The 27,566-nt window shown below is 35.8% G+C and overlaps 1 protein-coding gene across 1 annotated transcript in view; it reads right to left on the minus strand.

Annotated features, from left to right (window-relative positions):
* PDE5A (phosphodiesterase 5A) overlaps positions 1–27,566 on the minus strand; it is a 76,594-nt gene that overhangs the window by 11,480 nt on the left and 37,548 nt on the right. The window contains exons 4-16 of the mRNA XM_072406820.1: positions 25,410–25,481; positions 22,381–22,470; positions 20,010–20,147; positions 17,849–17,916; positions 15,280–15,332; positions 12,664–12,839; positions 10,949–11,008; positions 8,968–9,114; positions 7,756–7,881; positions 7,224–7,318; positions 1,288–1,375; positions 465–565; positions 67–144 (exon numbers count right to left, since the gene is read on the minus strand). Coding sequence (XP_072262921.1) covers positions 67–144; positions 465–565; positions 1,288–1,375; positions 7,224–7,318; positions 7,756–7,881; positions 8,968–9,114; positions 10,949–11,008; positions 12,664–12,839; positions 15,280–15,332; positions 17,849–17,916; positions 20,010–20,147; positions 22,381–22,470; positions 25,410–25,481 — 1,292 coding nt within the window. The remainder of the gene's footprint in view (positions 1–66; positions 145–464; positions 566–1,287; positions 1,376–7,223; positions 7,319–7,755; positions 7,882–8,967; positions 9,115–10,948; positions 11,009–12,663; positions 12,840–15,279; positions 15,333–17,848; positions 17,917–20,009; positions 20,148–22,380; positions 22,471–25,409; positions 25,482–27,566) is intronic.

Consider the following 27,566-nt stretch of genomic DNA (forward strand, 5'->3'; position numbering starts at 1 on the left):
TAAATGCTGTTAACTAATGTATTAAGAAATCTACCCTGTGCAAGTAATGTCATTTTTAATACTTACAAAAACAATTCTTTTTGTGTTGGATCATCCCACCTGAATTTCTTTCTTTTTATAAGTTCAAAGAAGTCCCCTCTCTTCCTGCAAAGCAAACATAGTTGATGAATTGCATCTTAATAATGACCAACAGTGAACTCTGTCTGACTGTATTAAGTAAAACCAACCCGTACTTTTGGCTGTGTTATGATAGTTACCTATACGATACTTGACGGTATAAGACAGATTATTTGTGACGCACATAAAAACTTAGTACTGCCAAAAACACATAACTCAGCCATTCCTTTTATGGTCAGTTTGACTGAGCAATGCCCGAAAAATAATAAATCAAATCTGATCTTACAGGAGGGAGTAGAGAATAATAGAAGAGTCAGAGGATACATTGCTGATCCTTGGAAACCTACTTTATATACAGTGCCAGATCTGTAGCGAGGATGGCTTGCTTTATCATCTTCAGTGCAGCTTTGTAATCCTGAACAGAGAGCCCGCTCAGTATCTGGTTCCCCTGGGAACAAAGGCACATTATTATTTTTTATTCCATTTCACAAGACTATTCCAGAAACAACAGTGCTTTAATAATCTCTTCATATTAATAAAAGTGCTGCAAATATTTGTGATGCCCCTGTATTAAAGGGTCAGCCCATTCCCAACTGCTATTTGAGTTATTGCGGATGAGGGGTTCCCTATCCCCCTGTTGGATTTAGATGCAAGGAGGAGCTGGAACGCACAGTGGTGTGAATACACAAATAGACATCATGGCAATCTTTGTTGATGTATTTTAGACAAATGGGATATCAGGGGCTAACACAACCAACCAGGCTCCACCTATACATACTTTTTCAGAAATCAAACATTAATACATACAAAAGTAACATTTTGTTTATAGGCAGCATTTTGTGGGTTGGTAACAAAATATTTCCCCATCATAGTTTCAGTGGCCAAAGAGGACGGCAATCCTCTTTGGCCACTGATAATATATAACTCCTGCACATGCCGAGCTCTACAACACAGCACAGTGTGGAGCTAAAACAAAATGCCACCAGGAGCCAGGGCTTTATTTTTTGCACATCTCTTTTGTCAACTAGCTCTACCACAGATCATTACCATTATTTATTTCACCTGTCAATGGTAAATATGTGTCGCTTTTGTCTTGTACATTTAAATAAATAGTTTTTGTTAAAGCTGGGTTCTACATGCCTATAGAAACGATCAGCAATGTGCACTGACCTGGCTGTTGATTATCATGAGGCACTGGTCAAAGTGGTGGTTCTCCATGATGGAATGGCAGTATAGTTGTGCTAATGGATGTTCACTCCTGAAAATGGAAACACAATTGTTAGCTTTAAATTATATCTGATGGTTTTACTGGTAAAAGGTATGATAGCTACAACAGTACTTGTATCTTGTATACTTGTACCCCCAATATTAGCATCACATTCAGTGGGCAAAGTATGCCCAAAGAGAAATTGAGTATAAGATGTACTTGAGTACAAGATATTTTTATTGCGGTACTACCTGACAGTAGAATATGCCGTATTTCCTGCACCAACATCACCATTTGAGGCAGTGGGGAAGAACCACTGACTCAATGGGCATTCCTATTTACCCAGTGTAAAAAGGCATTCTTCCTACTGAGCACCAGTGTAAGAAGATCCTTTTACAAGGACCTTACATTTAGGAGGCCATTATCCCACTGACCAGCAATCTAAAGTGTTTTTTTATCCAGTAAACACCAATTTAGGTAGACATTTCTCCTATTTATCCACATGTAAAGACATACTTTTCCATTAGAAAAAAATAGGGAGCACTTCTTCACTGACACTTGATTATTGCTAAAATTATTTTGCCATATACAGTAGATGTTAAAAAAGCTGTGCTCATGCAGTGTTCACACAGAATAATGTACTCAGGTACAATAGACATTGTAAACTCATGCATGCATTGTAAAAGGATAACATAGCAAGTGGCTCTCCATTAGCCGAAAACGATTATCAGGAACTTGGACGAACCAAACAGATAGAATGGCAGTGGAATTGGATGGAATGGAAAGTGGGAAAAAAAGGACTGTTCAGACCTGTCAGTACTGTAGGTGGGTAAATGTTGAAGGGTGTTTGACAGAATGTGTAAACTTTGTAGAAAAAGTGTATTGTTTATAGATTACATATAAAATAAAATTAACTTTTAATAATATTAATTAACTTTTAATAATATAAGACAATACTGCAAAAACAATTCATATAATATAATATTTTATTAAAGTAAGCAATGGAAAAGTAATAAGCACATAATTGGCCCATGGAAGGAAAAAAAAAATTGTTCAGGTTGATAAGGGGTATAAGGTACAAGAGGTTGGGTGGTTAGTGTTTGGGGGAGTTTATTTGCTTTGGAATCATCAGTGATTTGTATCACTGTCTGTATTAGTCTGTCATTTGCAATCCCTATTTAATGTACAGCGCTGCGTAATATGTTGGCGCTATATAAATCCTGTTTATTAATAATAATAATAATAATAATAATAATTAAGGATAGTCAAACAGTGCAGAAAAACACCTGACAAGGATTCCTTTAGGGAGAATTTAGTAAATATAGTCTGCTTCATTTCTGTTCGCACAATTACTTGACATGAAATGCAGCACACACAACTGGTCACATCCAAGATTTTCCCTAAAAACAAAACTTTAGGAATATTATGCCTTAGATGGTCGGTTTGGGACTTTTTTGATAAGAACATTGCCTACCAATGTTGGGACTCTGCATTTTTAAAATATAATCCTATACTGTACCTGGCATCAGATCTTAACTTGCAGTCATTTCTCCACACCATCAGACAAACAAAGAGTCTGGCTTGGTTCTACAAAAAGTGTTAGCCAATACAGTATGCTGATTTTGACACTATGCTGCAGTATGGTCTGGTGTAAACACCAACTTGAAACTTCCATTCTCTATGTCCTAGACTGTATACCAGTCCTGACATTGAAGCAGTGATTGATGTTACTGCATAAACACTGCACTACAAATAGAAGACACACTAACATCACCTCCCTGCTCTATTAGTTACAATTAGTTACTGCTGAGCTATATTCTTTAGAAACCTTAAATTACATCCTCTGAATGAGCCATTCCTTCTTTCATTTGTGTCTCATACGTTCCCCCACTCAGACTCTGCAGCACACAGTGGAGAGTTTTAGTAGCAGAGGCTTTCACTCCATAAAGTGGTGGGTGGTACTAGGTGTTTGGAGGTGCTGACTGACCAGACACAGGCTTGCAATCAGCAGTGAAAATGCTTATAACCACAACCCCAGCCATATCTTATCATCCCACCATTGTACAGACACAGCTAAATGAGAGTGGCTAATCTGCTCTATATTCAGGAGCAGCAAACTAGCCACAACATCACAGGAGGCTGAATAGATGGACTACATTTGCAGAATTTACTTTTCGTATGGGGGACGAGGGGAAAACCAAGTGCAGATGTACTTATAATTAGAAGCTACAGAACATATGGCCGAAATTCGACTTTATTGGTAAGTTTATGATTTACTGGAACACAACTCTGTAGTTATACACACAGGCCCACATTTTGTAAGAAGCAGTTTAGATTAGATCATGACTTATCTATAAAACAAATCATTGCTTCCATACCTAATCCATGCAATAACATGTTTCACCAGCAGGTGGTGCACCAACTGACACTGACCCTTAAACACTATAATTGTGAATATAAGGGAGGAGCTGTAACACACAAAGAATTTTTTTGTTTTGTTTTGTTTTCCTAAAATGCCCTTTACAGCAGAAAGAGGGATGAAGACAGAAATAAAGAAATTACTAGAGCCTGTGATTTTTCTCTGTCCATGTTACTGCTATATAAGAAAAGGAGAGTGCATCATTTATCAGCAGAGAGGTACACAGAGCAGTACAAATGTTTATCACATGGTCTAACCCCTCCTTATTCTACAAAAACCTGTCTGTGTTTTCTATTATATTCCCACAATCAAAACATGACATAGACTCTATCCTCTCTGCTTTTCAGATAGTTCTATATACTGGTTTAAAAAAGTGTTTAAACCTGCAAAAAGACACACATAATTCTTCCTGGCACATTTATATATCTTATCCCACCCTGATTTCCTGATATTTGCTGGCTATACTAAAGTAGCCAATGTCAGCCAGGGTTTTGTGGAACGCTAAGGTTCCTCCAGAGGTTCCAAGGAGTTCACCTATTTTCTGGTGTCTATATAGTTCTCGGGCCAACAATACTGCAGAGTCAGCAACACCAGAGATTATTTTAGTTTTTATACTGGGACCTAAAAATAGTAATAGGAGTTCCTCTGGAGTGAAAGGGTTGAGAAAGGCTATACCAAAGGCATCCTTTTACTTGGCCCAGCCAACCTTAAACTAGTAGACATACTTAAAAATGTATTTGCATTCTTGTAATCCTGTGCAAAGCGTCCGATTACAATCAGAATTCTCACACAGTTAGGACTCTTTACATGGCGTTGTCAGTCTAAGGGTCCTAAAGGTGTCTTGTTATCATCTGAACTGCTTCTTTCCCCATACAAGAACAGAAAGCAAAACCTGCATATATATATGGGAAGAACAGAGATGGCCTGATCAATGTCCTGTTCCTCCTTTGTCATCTGATTACAGGCTGGGGTACAAGCAGTGACTAAAGTTTTTTTTTGTTTCCCCTCTAGTAGCGTAACTGATGGGTGGGAATCATTGCCATGCTTTCATGTAGTAAGGGTGCAGAGAATTTATGACCAGCTTGAATAGGCAGGATTCGTAAATTTTACTGAGGCTGTGCTGTTAAGAAAATTTTGAAGCCTTGATTGCTGAACTTGAATTTGCTCACAGAAACTGGAGAGTGAACCCTTTTTTTCATTCACCACTAGGGGTCACCTTACTCCTAAATTTCCAGATTCGTACAAATAAACTCTTCAATGTATCCAAAAGTGTTGAAAACATTAAAAATAAAAATAAATACAATTGATTCCAACATTTATTCTATTTTTTTACTATAGCTATCAATTTTGATCATTTGTGAATCAGAAAGAACAGTGTGGCATTGGCTTAAATGTTCTCATAGTCATATAAAACTCAGAGGGAGGTGAGTACATTATCAGCACTCACCTGTGTGGTTCTGATCTCCCAGTCCATTGGTAACACCTATTCTAGAGATCCTCTTCTGGAACCTGCAGTCCTCTCTGACATCTCTTAAAATGTCACAAAAATGCCCACAGGCATTTATAATGACAACAAATAAAACACAGGGGCTGGCTGAAGGTTACAGAAATAACAAAGACTTCCCAGCAACAGATCAGGAAAACAGCACCACACAGAGGAGTTTGGTAGCATAGAGTAGAGAAGGGTTTGACTTTTTGTCAGGTCTTTTTTTTAGTAGTTAGTGAGACCTTTTTCTGTTACTGTGACATCAGAATATGAAATTAGAGCATCACCAAGTCAGGGAGACACAGACAGAAGTACAAATCTCACACAGGTTCTAACCTTTCCCAATGCTTATAAAGTTTTTTGCTGCTGTCCCTGCTCTATCACTTTATGTCTTTCTTGTGGGGCACAGGGACAGGTATTCCTGTACACACTCCCAGGAGTTACCTCACCTAGGAATCACAGTTGACCTGGAATAGTCAGCTGCTAAGATGCCGTTTATTAATAATAAGAAGTTGAAGAAAATGTAAAAAAAAGTTTTCATGCAAATAACCGTTATTTATATCTTTTAAAAGTTCAGTTCAGTGTCATTTGAAATTGGAAAATTATACAAAAAAATAAATATATATACACATTTCTTTACACATATACACAGGTAAAACTATATTTTCCTAAACACTGATCACAATAGCAAAAAAATGTATCATTTTATAAGCTTTTACAGCTCATCAATTACAGGGTAATCTTGAATAATGTCTCTATACTATAAAATATTGTTCTCACATTGGCATTCCTGGTGAGAATGCCAGGTCCTAATCATGGAAAGCAACCATTGTTTTTTGCATTCACAAGACATGCATTTGTATTCCTTTAGTCTTTTAGCCTTTTTAAACTTAGCTTTATTGCTATCATAAGAAGACAGATATTGTCTGGGATTAAAAAGTTCAGCAAATTTCTATAGGCAAGCCTGCAGTCACTACTTGCCAGTGCTGTTTTTTCATAATACAGAAAGTGCCTGCACAAGCACCTGCAAGGCAGGATTACAAGTCATCGGTTTAATAAAAACTGAAGGTTTTAGAAAAAAAAAATTGAAAATGCTACCAGAAATCACAAGTTGATATGACATCTTAAAGACAGCTGAGTTTACATAAACTTCAAAACAAAATGTTGCTCCTGCTCAAGCACGAGGATTAGTTGCCATAGGTTGATACACATAGCACTCTGATATGACATTTTACACTTTAGTCACCTAAATCCATTGCAAACCTGAAAGGCAGACTTTTCTTTTACAATACAGTTTATATTTGTTACTATATTCATGCCTCTTCAGTTATTTATGAGGGACATAAAAATGTCTCAAGTACCCTTGCCCTAATGGTAGAAAAACCTTTCCAGCCACATGTGACTTTAGTTCTTGGATTTTAAATTTAGACCGGAATCCATTGTGGTAATTTATCGTTATGCCAGAAATTCTTCCCAGCTCTGTTCCTCCTCACACATGGCACAGCATCTCCTCCTTTCCATGCAGCCATAATGACTATGGAAGGACTTATGTTACACCCCAAATGACTACCACACATGTGATCTCCTCTTCCACTGACAGATGTCTGGAACTATACGGTGAAGGCTATTCCAAGCCACAAAACTCTGTAACTTTTTATTTGACTCTGAGGCAGTTTTATGGTTTGTAATTATTTTGCAGTGGTTGTCATAGATTTGGTTGTGTAGTCACACTCTTACTTTCAGAGATTGCTAAGTGGAATTTTCTCGGTCCATATACTGAAGTTGTGGCAAAGCACAGCAAGTACAATGTTGCTTTAGGCCCTGAATCGAGGAATGAACCATTCTACATTTTCTATGTTCAAATAATTAAGAAAATAGTCCTCAGAATAAATAAATAGGTGAACAGACATCACTTAAACACCATGGGAATAATGGTTCTTGTTAAAATCTTGTTCTCATTTATTGATACATGTATACTTAAAGCATGCTCTTACCTCTGTATAAAGGAATTATTGACCCCTCTGTGATCCAAATCATGGCTCAATGTGGCAATCATTAAAGATAAAATCTCCAGATCACTTAGTTTACCCTGAGTAAAAATTGACCATAAATAAAATTATTAAACTCAAAATCAATGTTAAAAGGTAAACATAAAATATGTCACAGATTTTTTGTCACGATAGACCAGTAAAAGTATGAATCCTGGCATCTATATGTAAGAGCAAAATAACTGATCTCTAATTTGGAAAGTGTTCCACACCTGAAGATAGCACTGTGACACTTTTTATTTCTTAAAGAAAAGTCTTTCCCTTTATGCTGCTGTACGGTAAAATAGTCAGATTTGTGCTGTCTGAATAATAAAGTTGGTGTGTTGTACTGTTAGCTCCAATAAACATATACGGGTGATAACCATTATTATCAAACTATGCTTGTATTCCCCACACTCAAACAATATACTGATGTAAAAAGTTATTTTGAGTTATAAAATCATCTATTCTATGGGTTGATGCATTTTCAGTTCAGTACCTGAATCTTGCCAGTCTTCAGCGCAGCAAACATACATTGTGCTGTGTTGAAGGCATGTCTCCAGTTGTGATAGGCTACATTCTTCCTATAGTTCTTCTTTACACTTAAAATCCATCTGCAGAGAGTCTGTAATGAAAACAGTGGAGCATAAAAGTCAATGAACATAAAAAAGCATGAGGCCGATTATAATAGCTTTAGACAAGTACAATAAGCAATGTGGTATTTTATTGATAATTAGCAATACCATGCTATTCCATCTTTTATCATTGCATATTGGGTTAGACAATGAAAACTAACATCTGTGTGTATGTTATGCACTTTCAGGGGCAGTCAGCACGTGACCCCCAATGTCAGGATGTCAGATATTTACTAAAAACTCTCTACTGGTCTGACCCTTTTAAAAAGGCAATTACAGGGTTTTTGAAGTTTGAAGTGCATGGAGATGAAGCTCAGAAAGACAGAATGAAAGGCTGGATATAAATGAAACCATTAGATCATTTTACAGTCTTCTAGTTGCCACTTCTATCTCTTTTCACAATACTTTACAATAATATGGCATATTTTATTCCCTTTTATCACAGGCACTGTTCATATTTCCCACCATACACAAATTACCAAAGTCAATGTCTTTTATTGCCCAGTGAACAAACGCATGTTAATAGCTCAATAAATATAAGGTTCAGCCTTGCATGATGTTGCATTAAGATGTATGTGAAGCTGACAACAATTCTTGCTCAATAAAAATGCTTCTCTGAAAGCCCCCTTGCCCATGATACCATGATAGTATGGTGCTGGGGATTTCTGCAGGGCTGATGGCTGCATTTCTGTATCTTAATTCGGTATATACCTTCAGTCATTATTATAAGGACTGTTGTATCTACCTGGCCCAAACAGACACTAACTGCAGTCCAAAACAAACACCAATGTCAATCCAACACTGTCACCAGGCATTTATCCAATATTATTGGTAACCACTTCATTCTGTTTATAGTTCACAAATTATAATGAAATTATAGCATAATAAAAATCGCACAAACAAAGATATTATTTCACATGAACACACAGGGTGTTTTATAGTTGGCTCAGGGACTGTTTCCTCAGTTAAGTCATTGCTAAGCTGTACAGTCCAGAATAAACAGACCGCTGCAATTAAAAATAAGTTAACTAGTCCAAAATTAGTTTGGTTCAGTATACTTTTCACAGTGTTCCTACCTCGTATTTCATTTGGAAGGTCTGCACAAGGTTGAGGTCTGTGAACATTCGACTTGTGGCTAATGTGGTTTCCATGTCAGAGAGCTCAAAGTCACTGAAGTAGAAGTCTGTTAATTTAAGCGATTGTGCAGATGGCATGACAGCTCCCTTTGAAAGACAAGAAACGTCAATTAGCTAAAGGCACATCACAGATATCATAGGTGATCTCTATACAAGAGGGAATAGGAAATATTCAGAACCTTCTGCTACTCACTTCTGAATCTAATGCCTCTGAAACAAATTACTTGTAATAATGAATTTTAGATTTGTAAAATCCTCCACAAACTAAATGTAGTCATGTAACGTTTGTTGTAGTAAATAGCACTAACTCCTTGTATGTAAAGGTTCTCATTTATTCAGGGTAAGGGTCTATCTATTAGTTGTTAGTCACTTTTTACACACACACACACACACACATACATACATACATATATACACACACACAAAAGATATATAAATACATGTATATTCATTTATATAAGTTTAAAATGATTTTCAAAATTGATATATATATATATATATATATATATATATATATATATAGTTCCCTGAAGGGGCTTTTTAGTTACCATGTACACAATGCACATAACTCTTCTAGAATGACTTTTATAAGGACACTAGATTAATAATTAATAAATAATCTAAGTGCTAAAGCTGCTATAGCTACTGTTTCTAGAGTTATATAACAGAAGCAACTAACTGTATGTAAATTCCCATATGGTGTCCTCTATGTGATTTATGGAATCCTATTACTAATTAAGTACAGATATTTGCCCTGGGACAATACCAGCTGTCTTTCTGCTGTAACTAATAGCTTACCGTACTTACCTTATATGCCTTATAACAGCTACACTGAGAAATAGTTACTGAATGTATATAAAAAAATGGTAGGTTTTTGTATGATTTTACTGTATCTTAGACCGTGTGTCTGGGGGAACAGTTAAAGGGAACCTTGCTATTGCTATTTTTTTTTTTTGCTTTGTCTCTTCAGAAAACTTAAGGACTCAAGAAGTCAAAATACATGATAATGAACAAAAGAATGTGGCTCCCAGTGACCAGACCAAACGCTGAAAGGTTATTGCAGACTAAATTCTTGAGTCCCCACTTTGTATGTTGTTTTTGCTTCTTTTAAACAAACTAGTGATTTGTAAGCACTAAAAACAAAGGCTGCTAAAAAGCACTCAGTAACATGACAAGCAAAGATTCCCGGCACAATTCTTGAAAACTGGGACTGTCCCTTTTTTAAAACAGGTATGGTACACATATGATGTTATTCCTGTGATTTAACTAAGTTGTGCCCACCTGAATATTTTATATGGGTAGAAGAATGAGTAAAGTACACTAGTAGCAGTAGCAATATTTATCGTTAGAAAACGAACGACTAACGATTATGCACGATTATTTTGAACAATCGTATAGTGCACAATGCTATACATGCTGTAACAATACGATCGTTCAAATATAATCCCCTAATAGTGTACACATGCTAGATACGATCGTTTAAATGATGCAGGAAGTGACATGTAAAGGGGAAAGTGTACTGCAGAAACATTCACGATCACTGAACGGCCATACACACAACAGATAGTCAACGATTGTCGCCCAATCAGACGGTTGTTCGTTTCCAACGATAATTATTGCAAGTGTGTACGCAGCTTAACGCTAACCTGCCTCATACCTGGGGAAGGTATGTTTGATTTTGTATGATATTCCAAAAATATACTTAAAGGCAAATAGGCATCCACCTTAATTGTACATGGAGTGTTAAAGGAACACAGATTATAGGATACAGACTTTATGTGATACAAACTAATGTTAACAGTTCACTGTAAATTGCTGTCCTCAAATAAAACATTGTCAAACCATCTGTAAATTGTCACATTGAAACATTTTGCATTATATAGCAATACATTATTTTGAAAGAGAAATAAAATGTTTTTACCGCTGTTACCTGCAGCTCCATAGTTTCCTCTTCTGCAGCAGATGCATGATATGAAAGAATCTGCCATAAAAAAAGTTTATGTTTATGCATCATCACAGCAGAAAACAAGTTAGCTGTGGGGTTGATTTATTAAGGGAACAGATGCTCATTAGCAAAGTAATATTCACTTTGCTACCTCAGTCTTTATTCCTTTAGTATATCAACCCTATGCACTATAATAAAATAACATGACTTAAAATTTTTTTAGGAAAAAGAAAGCAATAAAAAATAGCAAAACGTAAACAATGTGAGATGCAGTGTGCAAATCCTAGCAGGCAAGTTCAGTAAAGGAGAGGCGCCTGTACAACTATGCAATACTGAAGGAAAGGCTAAAGTTCAGCATTAAAGCTGCAGCAACCAGATGGGGCCTTCCCCATGTTCAGGTTGGAGAATGTCCAGCATCATGAAGCTCTTTTATCCCCAGCCTGACTGGCCCTCCTTTTAAATAGATGGATTTCAGTTATTTCAATCATGAATGCTCAGCATCACATGTGGGCAATACCTATGCCAATCTGCATTTAAATGCCTAGGGATGCCTATTCCCCAAGACAAACACCCATTCATCAAGGCATTGAAAATATTGGAAATATCTTTTGGGAACTCCAGGAAGATCTTTCCTGGCACAATTCTCTACGTCTGCCCTTTAGGTGTTCCCACTTACCATTGAATGTTCCCACACTTCCCGTTAGATTTTTCTAATTATGATTAACAATGGAAATACGGTCTACTCATAATGAAAAGAGAAATAGAATTATTGTTGGTAGACTGACCCTTATGGTCATGCTCTGTAGCATGTCCCGAATCTCCAACTATATATGTAACATGTGCTCTGTTTCTGACCATTCTCTGTAACGTGTTTGCAGTCTCTGGCCATGCCATGTAGTATTCCAACATTCTTCTGTAGGATTAAATATACTTAACAAAATGTGTAGCCCTGTGCTCATAGGACCTGCACTTGAGATCCCTATGTCTATTAATGTGGCAACCACTACTATGAGCCTGATTTATTAAAGCTCTTCAAGGCTGGAGAGGATATCGTTTCCAGGTTTGCTGGATCACCCAGCTCCACTGATGAAATTAGTGTATCCTCCCCAGCCTTGGAGAGCATAACAAATCAGGCCCTATAAGTCAAAATTATTTAAAATGTCTTATCTGCCTAGAAGCGCTTTTACAGACCAGAAATGTCTGTGTATTTGATAACTATGCAATAAAATGATGAGACAAACTTTTTTAACGTGTAATATTTAATTATTTTATTAACTGAAGCCGGGTCAAAGATAGATAAAGTCTGAATAATTGCCATTGGTTACTGCCCTTTGTCTTATTGAATGAGCTTAGCATTTTACAATTTCTACCAAGCTTTATAAATGTAATGAATTCAGCGTCATTCCTGTAATGTTCTGGATTAACATTCAGCGCCTAGCGTTTCTTTGCAGCATGGAGAAAATGTATTTGTAAGAAGTTTAATATCAGGGAACAATGCAGTTTATAGGCAAAGACAGATGGGTGTCTGGAATATAAACTTAAGCCAACTTTGCACAGAGCAGTGCCAAAGGAGTGCAAATCCTTAGGGAGGGTATCTAAAGGCTTGTGTTTGACAATAATTATTTAATGTTTGAACACCATGTCAGCGTTGCGTCAGTCTGCCAAAAACAATCCTTTTATTGTGGACTCACCTCTAATGTCACCATCTGTTTGGCCATTGCTCTCTCCACAACTTCATACATCTGGGTGTTCTGGATTCCCAAGCCACAGAAAATTGCAAAGGCTTCCAAAAATTGCTCATCATTTCTGTTGAAGGTCTTGATTTTGCCAGAGTTTTCTTCTACCTTGTTTACAAGTTGGCAAACTCCTGTAATAAATATACCACCAGAGACATTGTTACATTCAAGAATGTTGCTTCTGAACTAAAGGAAAAACTGACCATGTTTGTTAATGGACCTGAAATGTGGCAAATATTTTCTATTAGTTATTGTACATTAAATATGGGTTACAAATGACAGACAAATACAATCTAGGAGGTGGGGGAATTAACACACAATAGGAGGGGAGATATGTAGTGGTGGGAAGTAGTGATGTTTTCAAAAGACAGAAGAAGATGGGTAGGCAAGTTTGAAAAAATAGGTTTTGAGTGTACTTTAAATGAGCAGAAAGTAGGAGCAAGCCGAATAGGACAAGGAAGACCATTCCAGAGAGTTGGGGCAGCTCTAGAAAACAAAAAATAAGGAGTGTACCAAGTCGGGAAGATCAAATATATCACAGATTTTACCAGGTGGTCCTGCTTATGTGCCAAGCCTCATATGTTTGAATATTTGAAACAGATAATAGAGAAAGGGGAAAGAAAATTTAGAGAAAGGAGGCTTTTTTAAGCACAGAGTTTGTACAGATAAAACCAATTACTTTATTACTTTATCAATTAACTGTAAATCCAGTAATACATAGACATAGAACAATTGTATAAAAACATATCATTTCTAATTTTGTTTAAATTAGCTCAAGAACTGTTAAAAGCATGTAGGCAGCTTAAACAATTACAGCTTTTAAGGAGAAATAGGGTGTGGGTCTAAAAGCCTCATTATATCCCCTGATGAAGCCAAACTAGGGGAAACATGTCAGGTTGAGACTTGTCATATGACTCTGGTAACTCAAAAAAAATTGTAATATACAATCCTCATCTGTATACAAATCATCAGTAGTTTTTAGGCTGATTTTAACAAAATTAGAAGTTTTTATACAATGTATTACTGGATTTACAGTTAATTGATAAAGTAATTGTTTTGATCTGTACAAAAAAGCCTTCTTTCTCCTTTTTTTCCTTCCCCTTCCTCTATTATCTGTTTCAAATATGCAGCTCTAGAAAAGTCTTGGAGCCATGTGTTATGAGTGAAGAAGTCAGTTGTAGGTCATTGGAGTAGCAGATAGAGTGGCTGGGGGAGTATTTTTTTACCAGGTCAGAAAGGTAAGTGGGGCAAGAATTGTGGAGGGATTGTGAAGGCAAAGCACAAGAGCTTGAATTTGATTCTAAGGTGAAATGAAAGCCAGTGTAGAGAGCTGCAAAGAGATGCAGCGGAAGAGGAGCGGTGGGAAGGATGGATGCGTCTGGCTGCTGCGTTCATAATATATATTGTAGAGGAGAGAGTTGGGTTAGTGGAATACCAAAAAGGAGGAGGTTACAGTAGTCCAGACGTGAGAGTTTAGTTATAGCATTAATTGTATGACATTTTGAAATCACTAAAAACAGAGGCATGAATCTGTTGACAAATTTGGTATTTTTAAGTTGTGGGAAGAGATCAGGGCTAAAGCAGCAAGCTTTAGATAAGAAGAGCTCCTGCAAAAGTTCTACATACCCCCCTGTCAGACTATGTTTAAATTAATACAGCAGACCTGGGTGTTGTATAACTCCTCTGGGGTACTAATTTATACATTTCCTCTAATGATAGGATGTTTACTATAGGTCCCTACCTCTCACTGATCCCAGTAGCAACCAATTAGCATAATTTACAACTATGGGCCTGATAAATTCTTCTCCAAGGCTGGAGAAGATACACTTCCTTCAGTGAAGCTGGGAGATCCAGCAAACCTTAAACACATCTAGATGGTCCAGGACTGAAAACATTTACTAATAGCAAATTACATTTAGGAAATTCATTCCAGGTTTGCTGGATCACCTAGCTACACTGATAAAAGTGTATCCTCTCCAAGCTTGGAGAGCTTTAATAATTCATGCCCCATATATCCAAGCACCACAGAGCATATGGAGCAGCCTCCCCCCCCAAGATCAATAGAAAGCAGCCTGTCTAATGTATAATGTGGTACAGAGGCCCTAAAAGTTTGATTGCAGCAGGAAGCACAGTAAGCAGTCACGTCAGCTGAAAGGACTGGAAACTTTTAAATGTGAACAGGCCTTGATGTGTATGAGAATTTTCAATATTGGTACTTTGGTATTTTTTTTACCATTCATTTTCATCTTCATGCACAGTTTTTATTCCAGGAAGGGACAGGTGATACTGTCACAATCCTCTTTTATAATAACACTAAGCTGCACATCCGCAACTCAATGTAGCATCCTGGGATATGCTGGGTGTGTATACCCTGGCCTGCCCCATCAAGATGGCTGAAGATCTGACTCCTGGAAGAGCAGTGAAGAAGATGCCTTGGGAATGTAAATTAACCTGCCGAGCGGTAACCCAGAGTGTGACTCGGGGTAAAAAAAAAAGATGCTGAGAGCGGTAACCCCAAGTCACACTCGGGGTAGCTAAACCAATGTAAAACAATAGTAAAATGAGGCTTACCTGATCCACCGGCGTGCGGACGTTCAGTTTGGGGCATGGCGGGAATTTCAAATCTATTTGTATTGCATTCAATACAAAATAACTGTATCAAACTGTATCCAATACAGTGGATTTATATGTGTAAAAGCAGTACATTGTCTTTCATGAATATTTATTTTACAGTATAATATAATAGTATGAGTATTATCTATTTTTTATTTCTTTAATTTATTTTTTTGCCATAATTTTGTGTTTCAAACTTTATTATACTCATACTGTTATATTATACTGTAAAATAAATTTTCATGAAAAACAATGGACCACTTTTAGACATAAATCCGGACAGAAATGAACCGCCAGGAGGTTAAAAAACTCTGGCAAAAATTTTTATTTAGTTAGTTTAGTTTTATTTAGTTCCTCCTTAAAGGTGTGTTTTCCCAAGCATCCATACTTTTCTAATAGGTAGAAGAGAACCAAGTTGAAAATTGAATTCTACCTATTTATGTAGATTAGGATTTTAGATATAAAAATCATAAAACGATTGCAATTTTACTTGTCCAGTGGATGTCACTCTTGTGCAAATTCTATCTGGGAAAAGATGCACGTCTACAGGAAAGGTTAGTAAACTCACAGGCTGAAGGAGGTTATAGGTCATTCCCAGAAGACACACCATCCAGCCTTCCAAGATCACATTGCACTATTTTTTCTATACTAGTAACAAATCGGGTTTAAGGAAAGAAATCCGAGGCAGCTGGAGACAATTGTACGTACTGATAATTAAGTAATATCTATAGTAACAAATTGGTTAGACATAATTAACCCCTGCACTAAAACATTCATAAAGAAATAATAACCCACAATGGTAGCATCTGGATCCCATATCTGTATTATCATTATCCCAACACTTGGCTTCCATTGCGGCACCAGGGAATAGTAATGTATCAGATTATCAGGAATCTACATCTAATGTGGCAGGGTGTGTTTAAAGTGTTCAGTACGGAAGGTCAATCTTAAAGGACCAAAAAATATTAAATAAAAAAAATTATGTTCCAGGTCAGCTACTAACAAAATACACAATTTTTTATTGCATTATTATTTATTTTCCCCCCTATATATGATCCGGTCATTGTATACTGCCAGCAAAGGGCAATAATACTCAAATAAAACACAGATCCCAGAAAACAACTGATAGTTCTACAATTGTATATTACATGTTATATTAGGCTGAGTAAGGGGGGTTTGGAAATATTTTTCAGTGACCAGTCTCTGGCAATCACACATGATGTCACTCCATACATACAACACTAATAGGAAATTATTTTTTGCTGGAGGTATTCTGGAGGATAAAAAAGAAGTGCTAGCAGCCTCTCCAATAGACAGCAGGGGGTTATTCTTAGGCCACCCATGGGCACAGGAATGGCTTCAGCTGTGACCTCTGCAACCCCTGTTTCTAAACCACTGGTCTACTGGCAGTACATGTTATTTTTATTCTATTATTTACCCAGCTCTACATTTGGAACTTCAGTGAGGAAATTATCTGCATGAAGTTTGTATGCTCTACCTGTGTTTTTTGGGTAAGGCCATTAAACTAATTGCCTCTCTTGGGGGCAGTTAGTGACATGAACTGATATGGATGTTTATAAGAAAACATTTATAAAATTGAATGAATGCATATTTTCATAAATATGCCAAATGGTTGACCAGTAAAATAAGAAATGTAAAAAAATCAACTCTATATATATCTCCTAGATATTGGTCTGTCATTTGAAACCCCTATTTAACGTACAGTGCTGCGTAATATGTTAGCGCTATATAAATCCTGTTTAGTAATAATATTATTAATAAATATAAACTGGATTGTTTTAACTCTACATCCACTATGTGCAATGGCACATTTCAGCATACCCATATACTAGTAAGAGTGACATGGCCATACTCTGCATGCCACATATTGGTATTAGATTGATGCCTGGACAGTTCATATATTGACTTTTTTATTGATGGTTAAACTAATCCTCCATAGAAAATGTACACTGATTTGGGCAGATATAAAACTGCGTTATCAAAGCCTGATGTCTGCATCGACCCTAGACCCCACTAAGACTGTTTTTTATTACCTTCAATCTGGTGTATATGGCATGTATTCTAGCTGCTCAATGTGTAACTTGTTGAAATGTCAGTGTTATTAAAAAGCAAAAAAGTAGCTAAATATTCACACCTAGCTTACAATCAATGTAGCTTAAATAAATACAAAGTATTGAAAAAGCATGGAAGACAACATTAGAGCAGAATAAACTTCAGCTTTAAGCAGGTTTTAAGTTAGTTACATCTTTTAATGATATGACCTTGTTAACACAGTAATTAAACTATAATCGTTACACAACATTTAAGCACAAAGATTCAAACCTCGATGTAAGGGGAAATTAAAACACTTTCCATTGTATATTTAACAGACCAAAAGGGGCAAAATAAAAAAAAAGTTTGTTGTTAGGGTTTGCATACACTTTTAAGAGCACTCCATAACAAAGGAAAGTTTGAGCTACCTAATGGACAAATTATATCACTGATTATTCATTCAGGTCAAAGGTACCTTTTTATGGTATCGGCAGCTTCCTCTAATTCATCCGACTCCATATGAAATACACTGGAAAAAGTATCCTGCAAAACATACAATATATTTATAGTGTGCATGTGTACTTCCAGAAAACATATGTGACCAAAGCAGAACAAGTTATTTTTATCCTGTATATGTCTTTCTAGTATCAAGAGCGTGTTTTTCCTAAATGTAGCATTTGTCTTTTGTTTGTATTAGAGATCTCACTGGATCACACTATTTATTGTTTGAATATTCTATAGAATCTTTCAATAAATCAACCCTGTTAACTCTTTTGAGAAATACCTCACTTCAGCATACTATGTACCAAAATGAACCAATGACCAAAATGATGTGACAACTAACCTAAGATAACCTAAGATGTTTATCAATCTGAAAACAACAATGACTGGATGTTGGGTTTATTGTCTTAATTTTTTTTTTAGTTTTGTAAACCATGGTAGAACACTGGGAAGATTAGCTGAAGAAGAAATAAAAGTATAAACATTTTTGGACTGATTAAGCTCTTAAAGGCTGGAGAAGATCACTATCATCCGTGAATCTGTGTGATCCGCCAAACCTGATAGATTTCTTAAAAGTAATTTACTATTTGTTTGTTTTCAATTCTGGACCAGATCCATTTCAGGTTTGTTGCATCACCCAGGTTCACTGATGAAATTGAATATTTTCCAGCCTTGGAGAGCTTTATTAAATTAGGCCCATTCTTGGGCAGCTTGGTGGCTCAGAGGTTAGTCCCAAGTTCGAATCTCAACACTATCTGCATGGAGTTTACAGGTTTTCCCTGTGTTTGTGTGGGTTTCCTCCCACATTCCAAAAACATGCAGTTAGGTTAATTGTCTTCCCCCCAAAATTGACCATAGACTGTGGTAATGACATATGACTATGGTAGGGACATTGGATTGTGAGCCCCTTTGGGGGACAGCTAGTGACATGACTATGGACTTTGTAAAGCACTGCATAATATATCGGCACTATATAAATACTATGTAACATCAATATTAATAATTCTTGAAGGTTATTAGCTCAATGTAAAATTTGAGCTGTATAAAACAGTGTAAGGGTAAAGGACAATCTCATGGTAGAATGCCTGATACAAAATACAATACCAAAAATTATATATATACTGTCATAAATATATACAGTTATATACTGTACCACAGGGTAATAAATAGAAATGATTTACCCTAGTCATTAAAAAAAAGTCATATACAGGTAATATATGTACAGCAGGTGGACAAATGGTAGAGGCTGCCAGCTCCAAAAAAAGAGGAAGCTTATGGATACATCATGTAGGAGAGAATTACTTAGGTGGTTCATATAAATCGTCTGGGACATCTATGTGTGCTGTAATCATACACCCTCACTGGGCATAACCACATGTTTATTAAACAGTTCTATTATAAAGGGTGAAGTGTTTTGCTGGTTTTATCAAGATCCCTGGGAATAAGGTATTATTGGTATGATTCCTCTGTAAAAATGAGTCTACATTTGAGAATTAGTTTAGGGGTACAATTATCTTTGGGTTTAAAGTTTGGTTCAATGGAAGTGTTTCGGAGGTTCACTAAACTGTTGCATCTACCCAGCTGCTTATACTACCTTTTTTGCTTTACTGCCACTGTTTATCATCCAGGTGAAAACCCCTGAGACACCCAGTACTGCACTGATGGGCAGGGAAACAAGTTACATGCTCTCCAATCATAAAAACACTGGGTAATTCTCTACTCCAAAAAGAGCAGCAGAGGAGCAAAGGCAAGGTGAGTACACACAAATAGAAAGGGCCGCTTTTTAGGTCTGTAGCTTTAATAAAAATATTGTCTGTTGATCATGTTGTGGAGGTCCTTGTACAGGCAATCTTATGGTATGGTATCATATATGTTACTCTTGTCCTCCTATATTGCCATTTTGTCACCACCACCCTCTAATGTAGACTAGGTTTAGGCACATTTATCAATTCTATGCTCTCCTCAAAAAATACAAAATGTTTTTTTTTTTTTTTTTGCATTCATGTTTGTTTTAAGCAGCTCAAACTCCAGAATCCGTAACACCTAAGGACTTCCAGAATATTGTTACCTACTTGTGCTGTACAGTCTAGTATTTTACAAATGTTTCTTTAATTGAACTCATGCAGTTTACTTACAGGGCAGTCCTCATCCACAATAAAGATTGTACATCTCTGAGCTTGCATGAAAGACAGAATTGTTGCTGCTATCTTCTTTAAAATTACTTCCAGTGACTGCTGCTCCTCAAAGATTAGAGTGGCAAGATCAAGGAGCACCTATAGATGAAGTTGCAATGCCAACAATAATTAATCAGAAGGTGCATTTAATACAATGCATGAAGTTTACTAATCAGCCTCAGCCCCAAACCACATTTTTGAAGACCCATCATTTTCTTCACACTGCAAATGTTGCAAATCAAGCTACAAGAAATAAATGTACAAGGCATATAAAGAACAGTGAATAGATATATTAAGTCTCCAAAATAACCCTCCAAATCCATTCTGGTCCATGTAATCTCAAAATGAGCTACAATCAGTAATATTAATAGTCAAGTAAATGTTGATACACCAGACTTAGTCTGGGTCAGCTAAGCAAATTATTTGTGATGACTGATCTCACAAATGTGGCATTCAAAAAAATTGCTTTTAATGGGCCCATGCCAAAACAACTAACATCAAATTCTCCTCCAAAAACTTTATTTTGTTTTGTAAACATATTCTGATGCAGTATAAGAAAAAAGAACAGTGTGTATTTCTTTTATGATAACATTATTATAATTGCACAATATGCAAAAGAAATAGACCAAGGAATAAAAAAAAAAAAACATCCCCTAATGAAACAAAAGTTCAGTTCACTCCTTGAGCATCAGACTGACATATCGAAAGTTATTACTGTTTATTTTTATTATATCAGCAAGGGTTCAACACATTGTTTATCTAGCAAATCAGTATGTGAAGAACAATTAGATATATGGAATACACTTTCATTTGTCATGCAGAATACAAGGAAAATAATCATTTACTCGCCATAAAAAAAAAATTGCACAAAAGAGTCAAAAAAATATATTAATAACCTGGCAGGAATTGTAACTTTTCCACTGTGCAAAAATAACATTTTGGGATAAACATACACAATACCTCTACAGAGTGAGAGGCAGAATATTGTGTTACTACCTCGGAGACGTACTGAAAATCACCAAAAGTCTAGTCCTTTTGTTTAATTCTCTACAAGTGGTGAAAAAAAAATGCTAATGAGCTGATTAGGAAGAAATAAAAAGATTTTCCTTTTTTAACTGAACATAATAAAACCAAGAATACACTATGCTTTTATTTTGTGGTATGTCATGCTGGCCTTGACTGAATATTAATTATAAGGAAGGAACTGAACCAATGTATTGTTTGACACACACCATGTGACCTGAGGTGTTCACACTCAAGGCATTCCTGTACAATAGTTTCCAATACTCTGTGACAATGATCACATTTTAATTGCTTTTACAAGAAAAAAAAAAATCAACACAATCTAAAATAAAGCAAACGTTTACTAATCCCTATGAATTAAAACCTTCAAACTTAATGTAAACCAGTGAAAGTCGCAGGTGTGCAGGAGGAGATTTAGACAAAAAAAAACTCTGTGATTAAACTTTTCAGCAGTTACTGAACATGTGCTATAACCCACCATAAACCAGACATAAAATACTACAGAGACAAGCCAATTCTTATCAAAATGTTTTCCGTAAAGATACAATTTAGCTGACATGATTTTTTTTGCAGAAATACATTAGCATAGTAAAGATCTTTCCAGTTTTTAATCTATAATAATTTTTATATGTGAAGTTTGTAGACAATTCTCCTTATCCCTTATTAGGATTCTGTACTTTGTGGAAAAGCTTTAGAATACAATTTTATTACTTCTCCATTACACCCCAATAACATGTTGACCTACTTTCTATGCAAATCAGCAGTCCCTGATAACCAATATCTACAAAATAATAGGCAGATCTCTAATAACCAATATAGACTATGTGTTAGTGCTCACCCTTGTTTAATACTGACAGATATAAAGCTTGTGACCTTCATTTCTGATTCTGACCTATGGCTGATGCTGCCCCATATGAGCCTGGTACATAAACAAACTGTGAAAAAGTAAGCTTCACAGTATTGCCAAAATAGCCAAAATGCAACACTTCTTCACTCCAAAATCCACACAGTGAACTTCTGTTTCACCATTCTGTGGGAATTAATCAGCCTTTGCTTGTTTCAGGGTTTTTTATACAATGTATAAAAACTGTGACTGCTGTACAAAAGGCAACATTGAATATTCTTAAGGTATTTTCTCATCTGTGTGAAAACTTAAATATCAGAAAATAACATTATTCTAACTATAGAAAAGCTTGTGAATGTTACAACATAATAAAGAGACTGAACTACATATTCATATTACACATATTGTGGGCTTCATTTTAACAAGACAATTTGGGTAACAAAGAGGAAATACAGCAAACAGTACCTGATTGCGTCTGTTTTCTAGCAGCGAGGTCTCATACAGCTGTGCGTTGTGCAGTACAATGCCACAGAATGCCAGATAACCAGCAAAGTCCTGAAATAATTGAATTAAAAATCAATATATAGTAGGATAATAAAAGGACACTACAAATATGAGGTGATTGATGAATAATTAAAATTTATTTCCTTGCAGGTTAAACAACAGATGGAGATATGTGTTCTTCCAAACATTACTATTTTTGTTTTTCATTGCTTTTTAACTGAGATTGCATGATTAACATCTTGCTGTTTAAAGTAATCAATAATCCAAATCAAATGTCTACACACTGAAAGAGCTAACTTTTAAAAATCAGGCTTCTAAGCTGCATTGTTGTATGAACGAGGTTGTGACTTTTTCCCCAAAGTCAGAGCTCTGACACACCTCTGCATTCCTCGGTAATGTGTCACCTCACCTGTAGATGTACATAAATGGCAGATTTCTCTTCCAGATTTGTATAGTAATATACTGGGATCTCCCCACCCTGCCCTTCCTTCAATGAAGCCTTTTTTTAAAAACACAAATAATAATGCGTAGGTTGGCTACATCTACCATAGAGTAGAAGCCCTTTTAGTGACTACTCTAGTATGTTTGTGGTATTATTGGTCTTTGACATAGCACATCACCAATACTTCCATTATGGAATACATTATGTTTGCAGAAATTATATACACTCATATACCTTGCACTGCCTCCCCTAATGAAAAGATAACAGGATGTACACAAACTCTTCTAGAACCCTCACATATATAACTGACACATATTGCAGGCGTACACCAAAGCAAGAAGTGCAGAAAGTATTTGGTAGTTATGTAACATCTCAATGAGGAATCATTTGTAAAAATAAATGCTTGTGCTTGAGCTTTGGCCTCGGTTAATAGCTTACAAGCAATACATACTTGACATTCACATAGTAGCAGCTGAAAACCTAGCAAAATGCATTGAATTTGGTAAGTACAGATGTTCATTATGCAATACTGTTAAGAAAAGCTTACTTCACATTTTTTAATTGCGCAGGTGCAATTAATGGAATTGAAGGCTCAATTTATCAAGACTCAAACTGTTCAATGGAGATTTAAAGGCAAGGATGACATTATCAATAAAAGAAGTCAAATGAAAAAGGTTCAGAAAACTAAAGCAACTATTTAAAGGAAACTTTGTTTGTTACCAATGCTGATGTGCTATTTTGGGATTGCTGGTTGCGTGGGTGCGTTGCATGATAAAAAAATTAACTTTTGGTACCATAAGTTTTAATAACTGATTATTATTAATATATACTCAGTATTTGGGTATTTTGCCAAGCATACTATACAAGGGAGGGAGACATAAATAATATATATATATATATATATATATATAAATAAAAAAGATATAAAATATATGGACAGTATTGCATGAGGCACCCTGAGGAATTGGTGATTTTGATCTCTGTACAAAAAAGAAAATAAAATATTAGGGTATATTGGAGTGTTTGAAATGCTTTTACCCGTTAATATTCTTCCCCCTATTTCTTCCCCCTATTTAGTGATATATCGAGACATAAGATATTGCATTGGTTGCCCTTACATGTAGTGTAAGCTCTTGTATAACCTTGGTAGTTTTCTCTGTGTAGAGGAAAGTAGAATGACAGAGGATGCAGTACTTGTTACCACTTGGGTAGTGTATTTGCCTGCCTGTTTATCTAAAGCAGTTTTTTGTAAACTTTGGGTCTGGACCTAAATTGGGTGATAAAGCACAAATAATATACAACCACATTTCAAGACGTGGCCTGTAAACAATAGGTTTATAAATATTATCAGATAAAGCATTTCTATAGAATAAAAACTGTCATATATTTCAACTTGTGATATATTTAAACATTAAGTAAATAGCTGGCAGCATAAACTCATTGAGGAGATTTAAGCTTGAACAAAGCGGTAGATGGAGAAAATTACGCAGGCAAAGATAAAAAGACCCCAGCGCTAGTTGGAAATCCAACAAACAGAATAATCTAATTCTTGGTTTACTAAAGCTTAAATCAATCACAAAGGGAATTGCTCTTTCCACTTGCATGACTATGCAATTGTATTTTTGAATTCAAAAGTTTTAGAATCCTGGGTATAGAGTCATAAAGTGTATTGTGCATGGTACACTGAGGCTAGTGTATACATTATTCTATGTGTGAGTATAAAGGGATGAAGGGTATTGTAGAGGGTACTCTACCACCTGTATAGGTGTATAAAGAAATTATGGGTATTGTACGGGACAATCTGTCGGGGTAATGATTAAGTTTGGAAAAATCAGAGTGGTAATGTGCATGGAATAACCAAAGGTTTATTCTTCCTGCACATAGGTAAAGGGAGATTTGGGAAAATAAACAGGTTTACATGGGGGCTGTGTTATTCTTATACCTTTTTAAAGCATAAAGGTAGCTTATAGAAGATATTGCATGAGTTATGATGTGTTCTAAAACAGCCATAGCTCAGATGGGCACAAATTAAATCATGCCAGCACCTGGAAACTATACTTATTCAAGTGGATCCTGGATGAAATGAAGATTCATATTTTATAAAAGGTAGCTTTTATTTCAAGAGTTTCTGTTATAGCCTTTAAAGGTGGGCCTTATCCATATGGCTATGGTTTTAAAGCCAGACATCTAAAAAGCTCATAAAGGTTTCATGATTAGGTGTAAACAAACTTTACCATATAGTGTACTTCTATTGTGAATTTCACTGCTTACCTATATTGCACTTTTAAAATGATGTAGTGTAAGGGTAACGATAACTTAATTTTGTGAAATATATTGGTATCCAGTTTATAGGGAAAATGCTTCACAAATTATTTTCCACTTCTTGTTTTATCCATGCATTCATTTACATTTAATATAATGCATACCTGAATATTTCTTTTTATTTTGCTTTTTTTATTATCTTATGTGAAAAACGAACAGGTGCAACAAATTCACAATAATCTGTTATTTATAAATAATACACACATACCAATGTGATAAACATTACCTTTTCATCTTGCTCAGTAAATGTGCCATTATTTCCAGATTTCTTATTGATTGCCTGTGCCACTCCAACAACCTAAATGAAATTATAAACACAGCAACAACTGTTAATTCAATGCTAAGTATATGAATTTAAACATCAGCATATCAGTGAATGAATAATACAAAAAGAAACACACACACACTAGGAAAAACGAATGGCTGCATAATTTGCATTGCAAACATATTCAAACCAAACATCTTTGGTGATCATAGTATTCTTCCTGCAGGAAATTCATCTGCATGAGCATTTAACACATAGCATATTGTATACACCAGGCTTCTAGTAAAAAAAATTACAGAAAAGGGTGATATATACAAATAAATCAAATGGTGCATGAATCGGTTGTTAATTCTACGACTTGGGACCTGAAACATACGGTGTACTTCCCTATTTATTGCCCTGCTATGCCCACAAGTGCAAATACTTTTGTAATAGCTGAAGTCCCAGTCTGGTTAGAAATGCCATTATATGGGGCTCTGTTCATCATGACACTCTTAGGTTAAGCTAGTTAAATTGTTTTCATATTCAAAACTCACTAAAGTACAAATTGTACATACATAATGTCTATGTCCCTAAATAAATTGCAGAGCAACACTGTACTTTATATCTAATTGAACCTGCAATCATTTAATGTGTTTATATTATTAGTTAATTAATACATATTAGTTCTAATATTTTTGAAAGTCAATGCTGCTGAAAGCCTTGTTTGTTTAAAAAATATTATGTATCACTACTGTATTGCATGTGTTCACAAAGTTATTGTCAAATGAATGTGGGCAGCACTGTGGCCTTTGCAGTGCGGGGTCTTGGGTTCAAATCTCAGCCAGGACACTATTTGCATGGAGATTGCGGGGTTTCATCTGGGTACTCTGCTTTTCCTCCCACATTACAAAATCATGCAGTTAGGGTAATTGGCTTCAGCCCAAAATTGACCTTGGACTTTGTTAATGACATTTGACTATAGTAGGGAAATTGAATTGTGAGCCTCTTTGAGGGACAGCTAGTGACATCACTATGGACTTTTTACAGTGCTGCTTATTAATTCAGCGCTATTTAAATACTGTATAATATTAATAATAATATTCTGTGGCCAAAATGTGACACTTGGTCTGAAAAGGAGCTTTTAAAGTTACTAGAAGAATTAGCAAACTGGTGTCTGCTTTTGGTTGGTTGATATGCTTTTATCAACTGCCTATTGTTCTTCTGTTGAAGAAGATGATTTAAGATAAAGTTTTTTTTTTTACAAAACATCCAGAGATTTACACCCCCATCACACAGCCTAGCTAGGTGAATGAGGTAATCCCTGGCATAGCCAGACAGAGCCAGTGATGTCACCTCCCTTCTCCCAGAAAACTGGACAAGGGAAGGAGTAGTGGCAGAGATGAGGTCATCCCTCTGCTCTCTACTTGTCATGTTATTTCAAGTCAGCATATTTACATACAGTACCACTATGCTACCTTTCCTTTTCCCAGTGCTGCTTTTTAGGGGATTGAAACAACAAGTCAACAACTACATTGAATAATAAATTGATAAAATAATTAGGCTATAGTTGCATTGATCTGTGCCTTTTATTATCTAATATCTAATAAAAGGCAAGCGAGTTCAAAAATTAGAAATATAGTTTATTTTCTTGTTATTTATATAAATTCCCCACACTCACAGATGTGAACTCAGGCAGTCACACAAGGCATGTAACAGCTGGGTAAGAAAACAGGACATAACAAACAATTTTTTAACCTGATCTTTTTTTCTCCTATTACAATGAATCTTTGTGTATGTGGTTTTCCCTAGCAAGTCTGATAAAGCACATTTCCCACCAAAGTCTCACATTTGATTAGCCTAATTTTTGCAACATTTTTCTCAGCAGACTCTTAAGCTGTTCCCTTATGGCCCTTTAAAACTTTTATTGGAAAAGTACAGAAAACATCTGCTTGCAAACGGGATATAACAATGCTGTGCTGCATATACACAATTTTTTACTAACTGTATTGGGCTTTTTGAAGAGCTAAGAATTTTGAAGTAGAGCTTTATGAAAGATAGAAATAAATGGGATGGGGTGATGGTTGACCTCAAATTGGACATGTGCTAGGGCCAATATTATTAATAATTTGGATTTAA

Source organism: Pyxicephalus adspersus, chromosome 3 (genome assembly GCF_032062135.1).
Source record: "Pyxicephalus adspersus chromosome 3, UCB_Pads_2.0, whole genome shotgun sequence".
Lineage (NCBI taxonomy): Eukaryota > Metazoa > Chordata > Amphibia > Anura > Pyxicephalidae > Pyxicephalus > Pyxicephalus adspersus.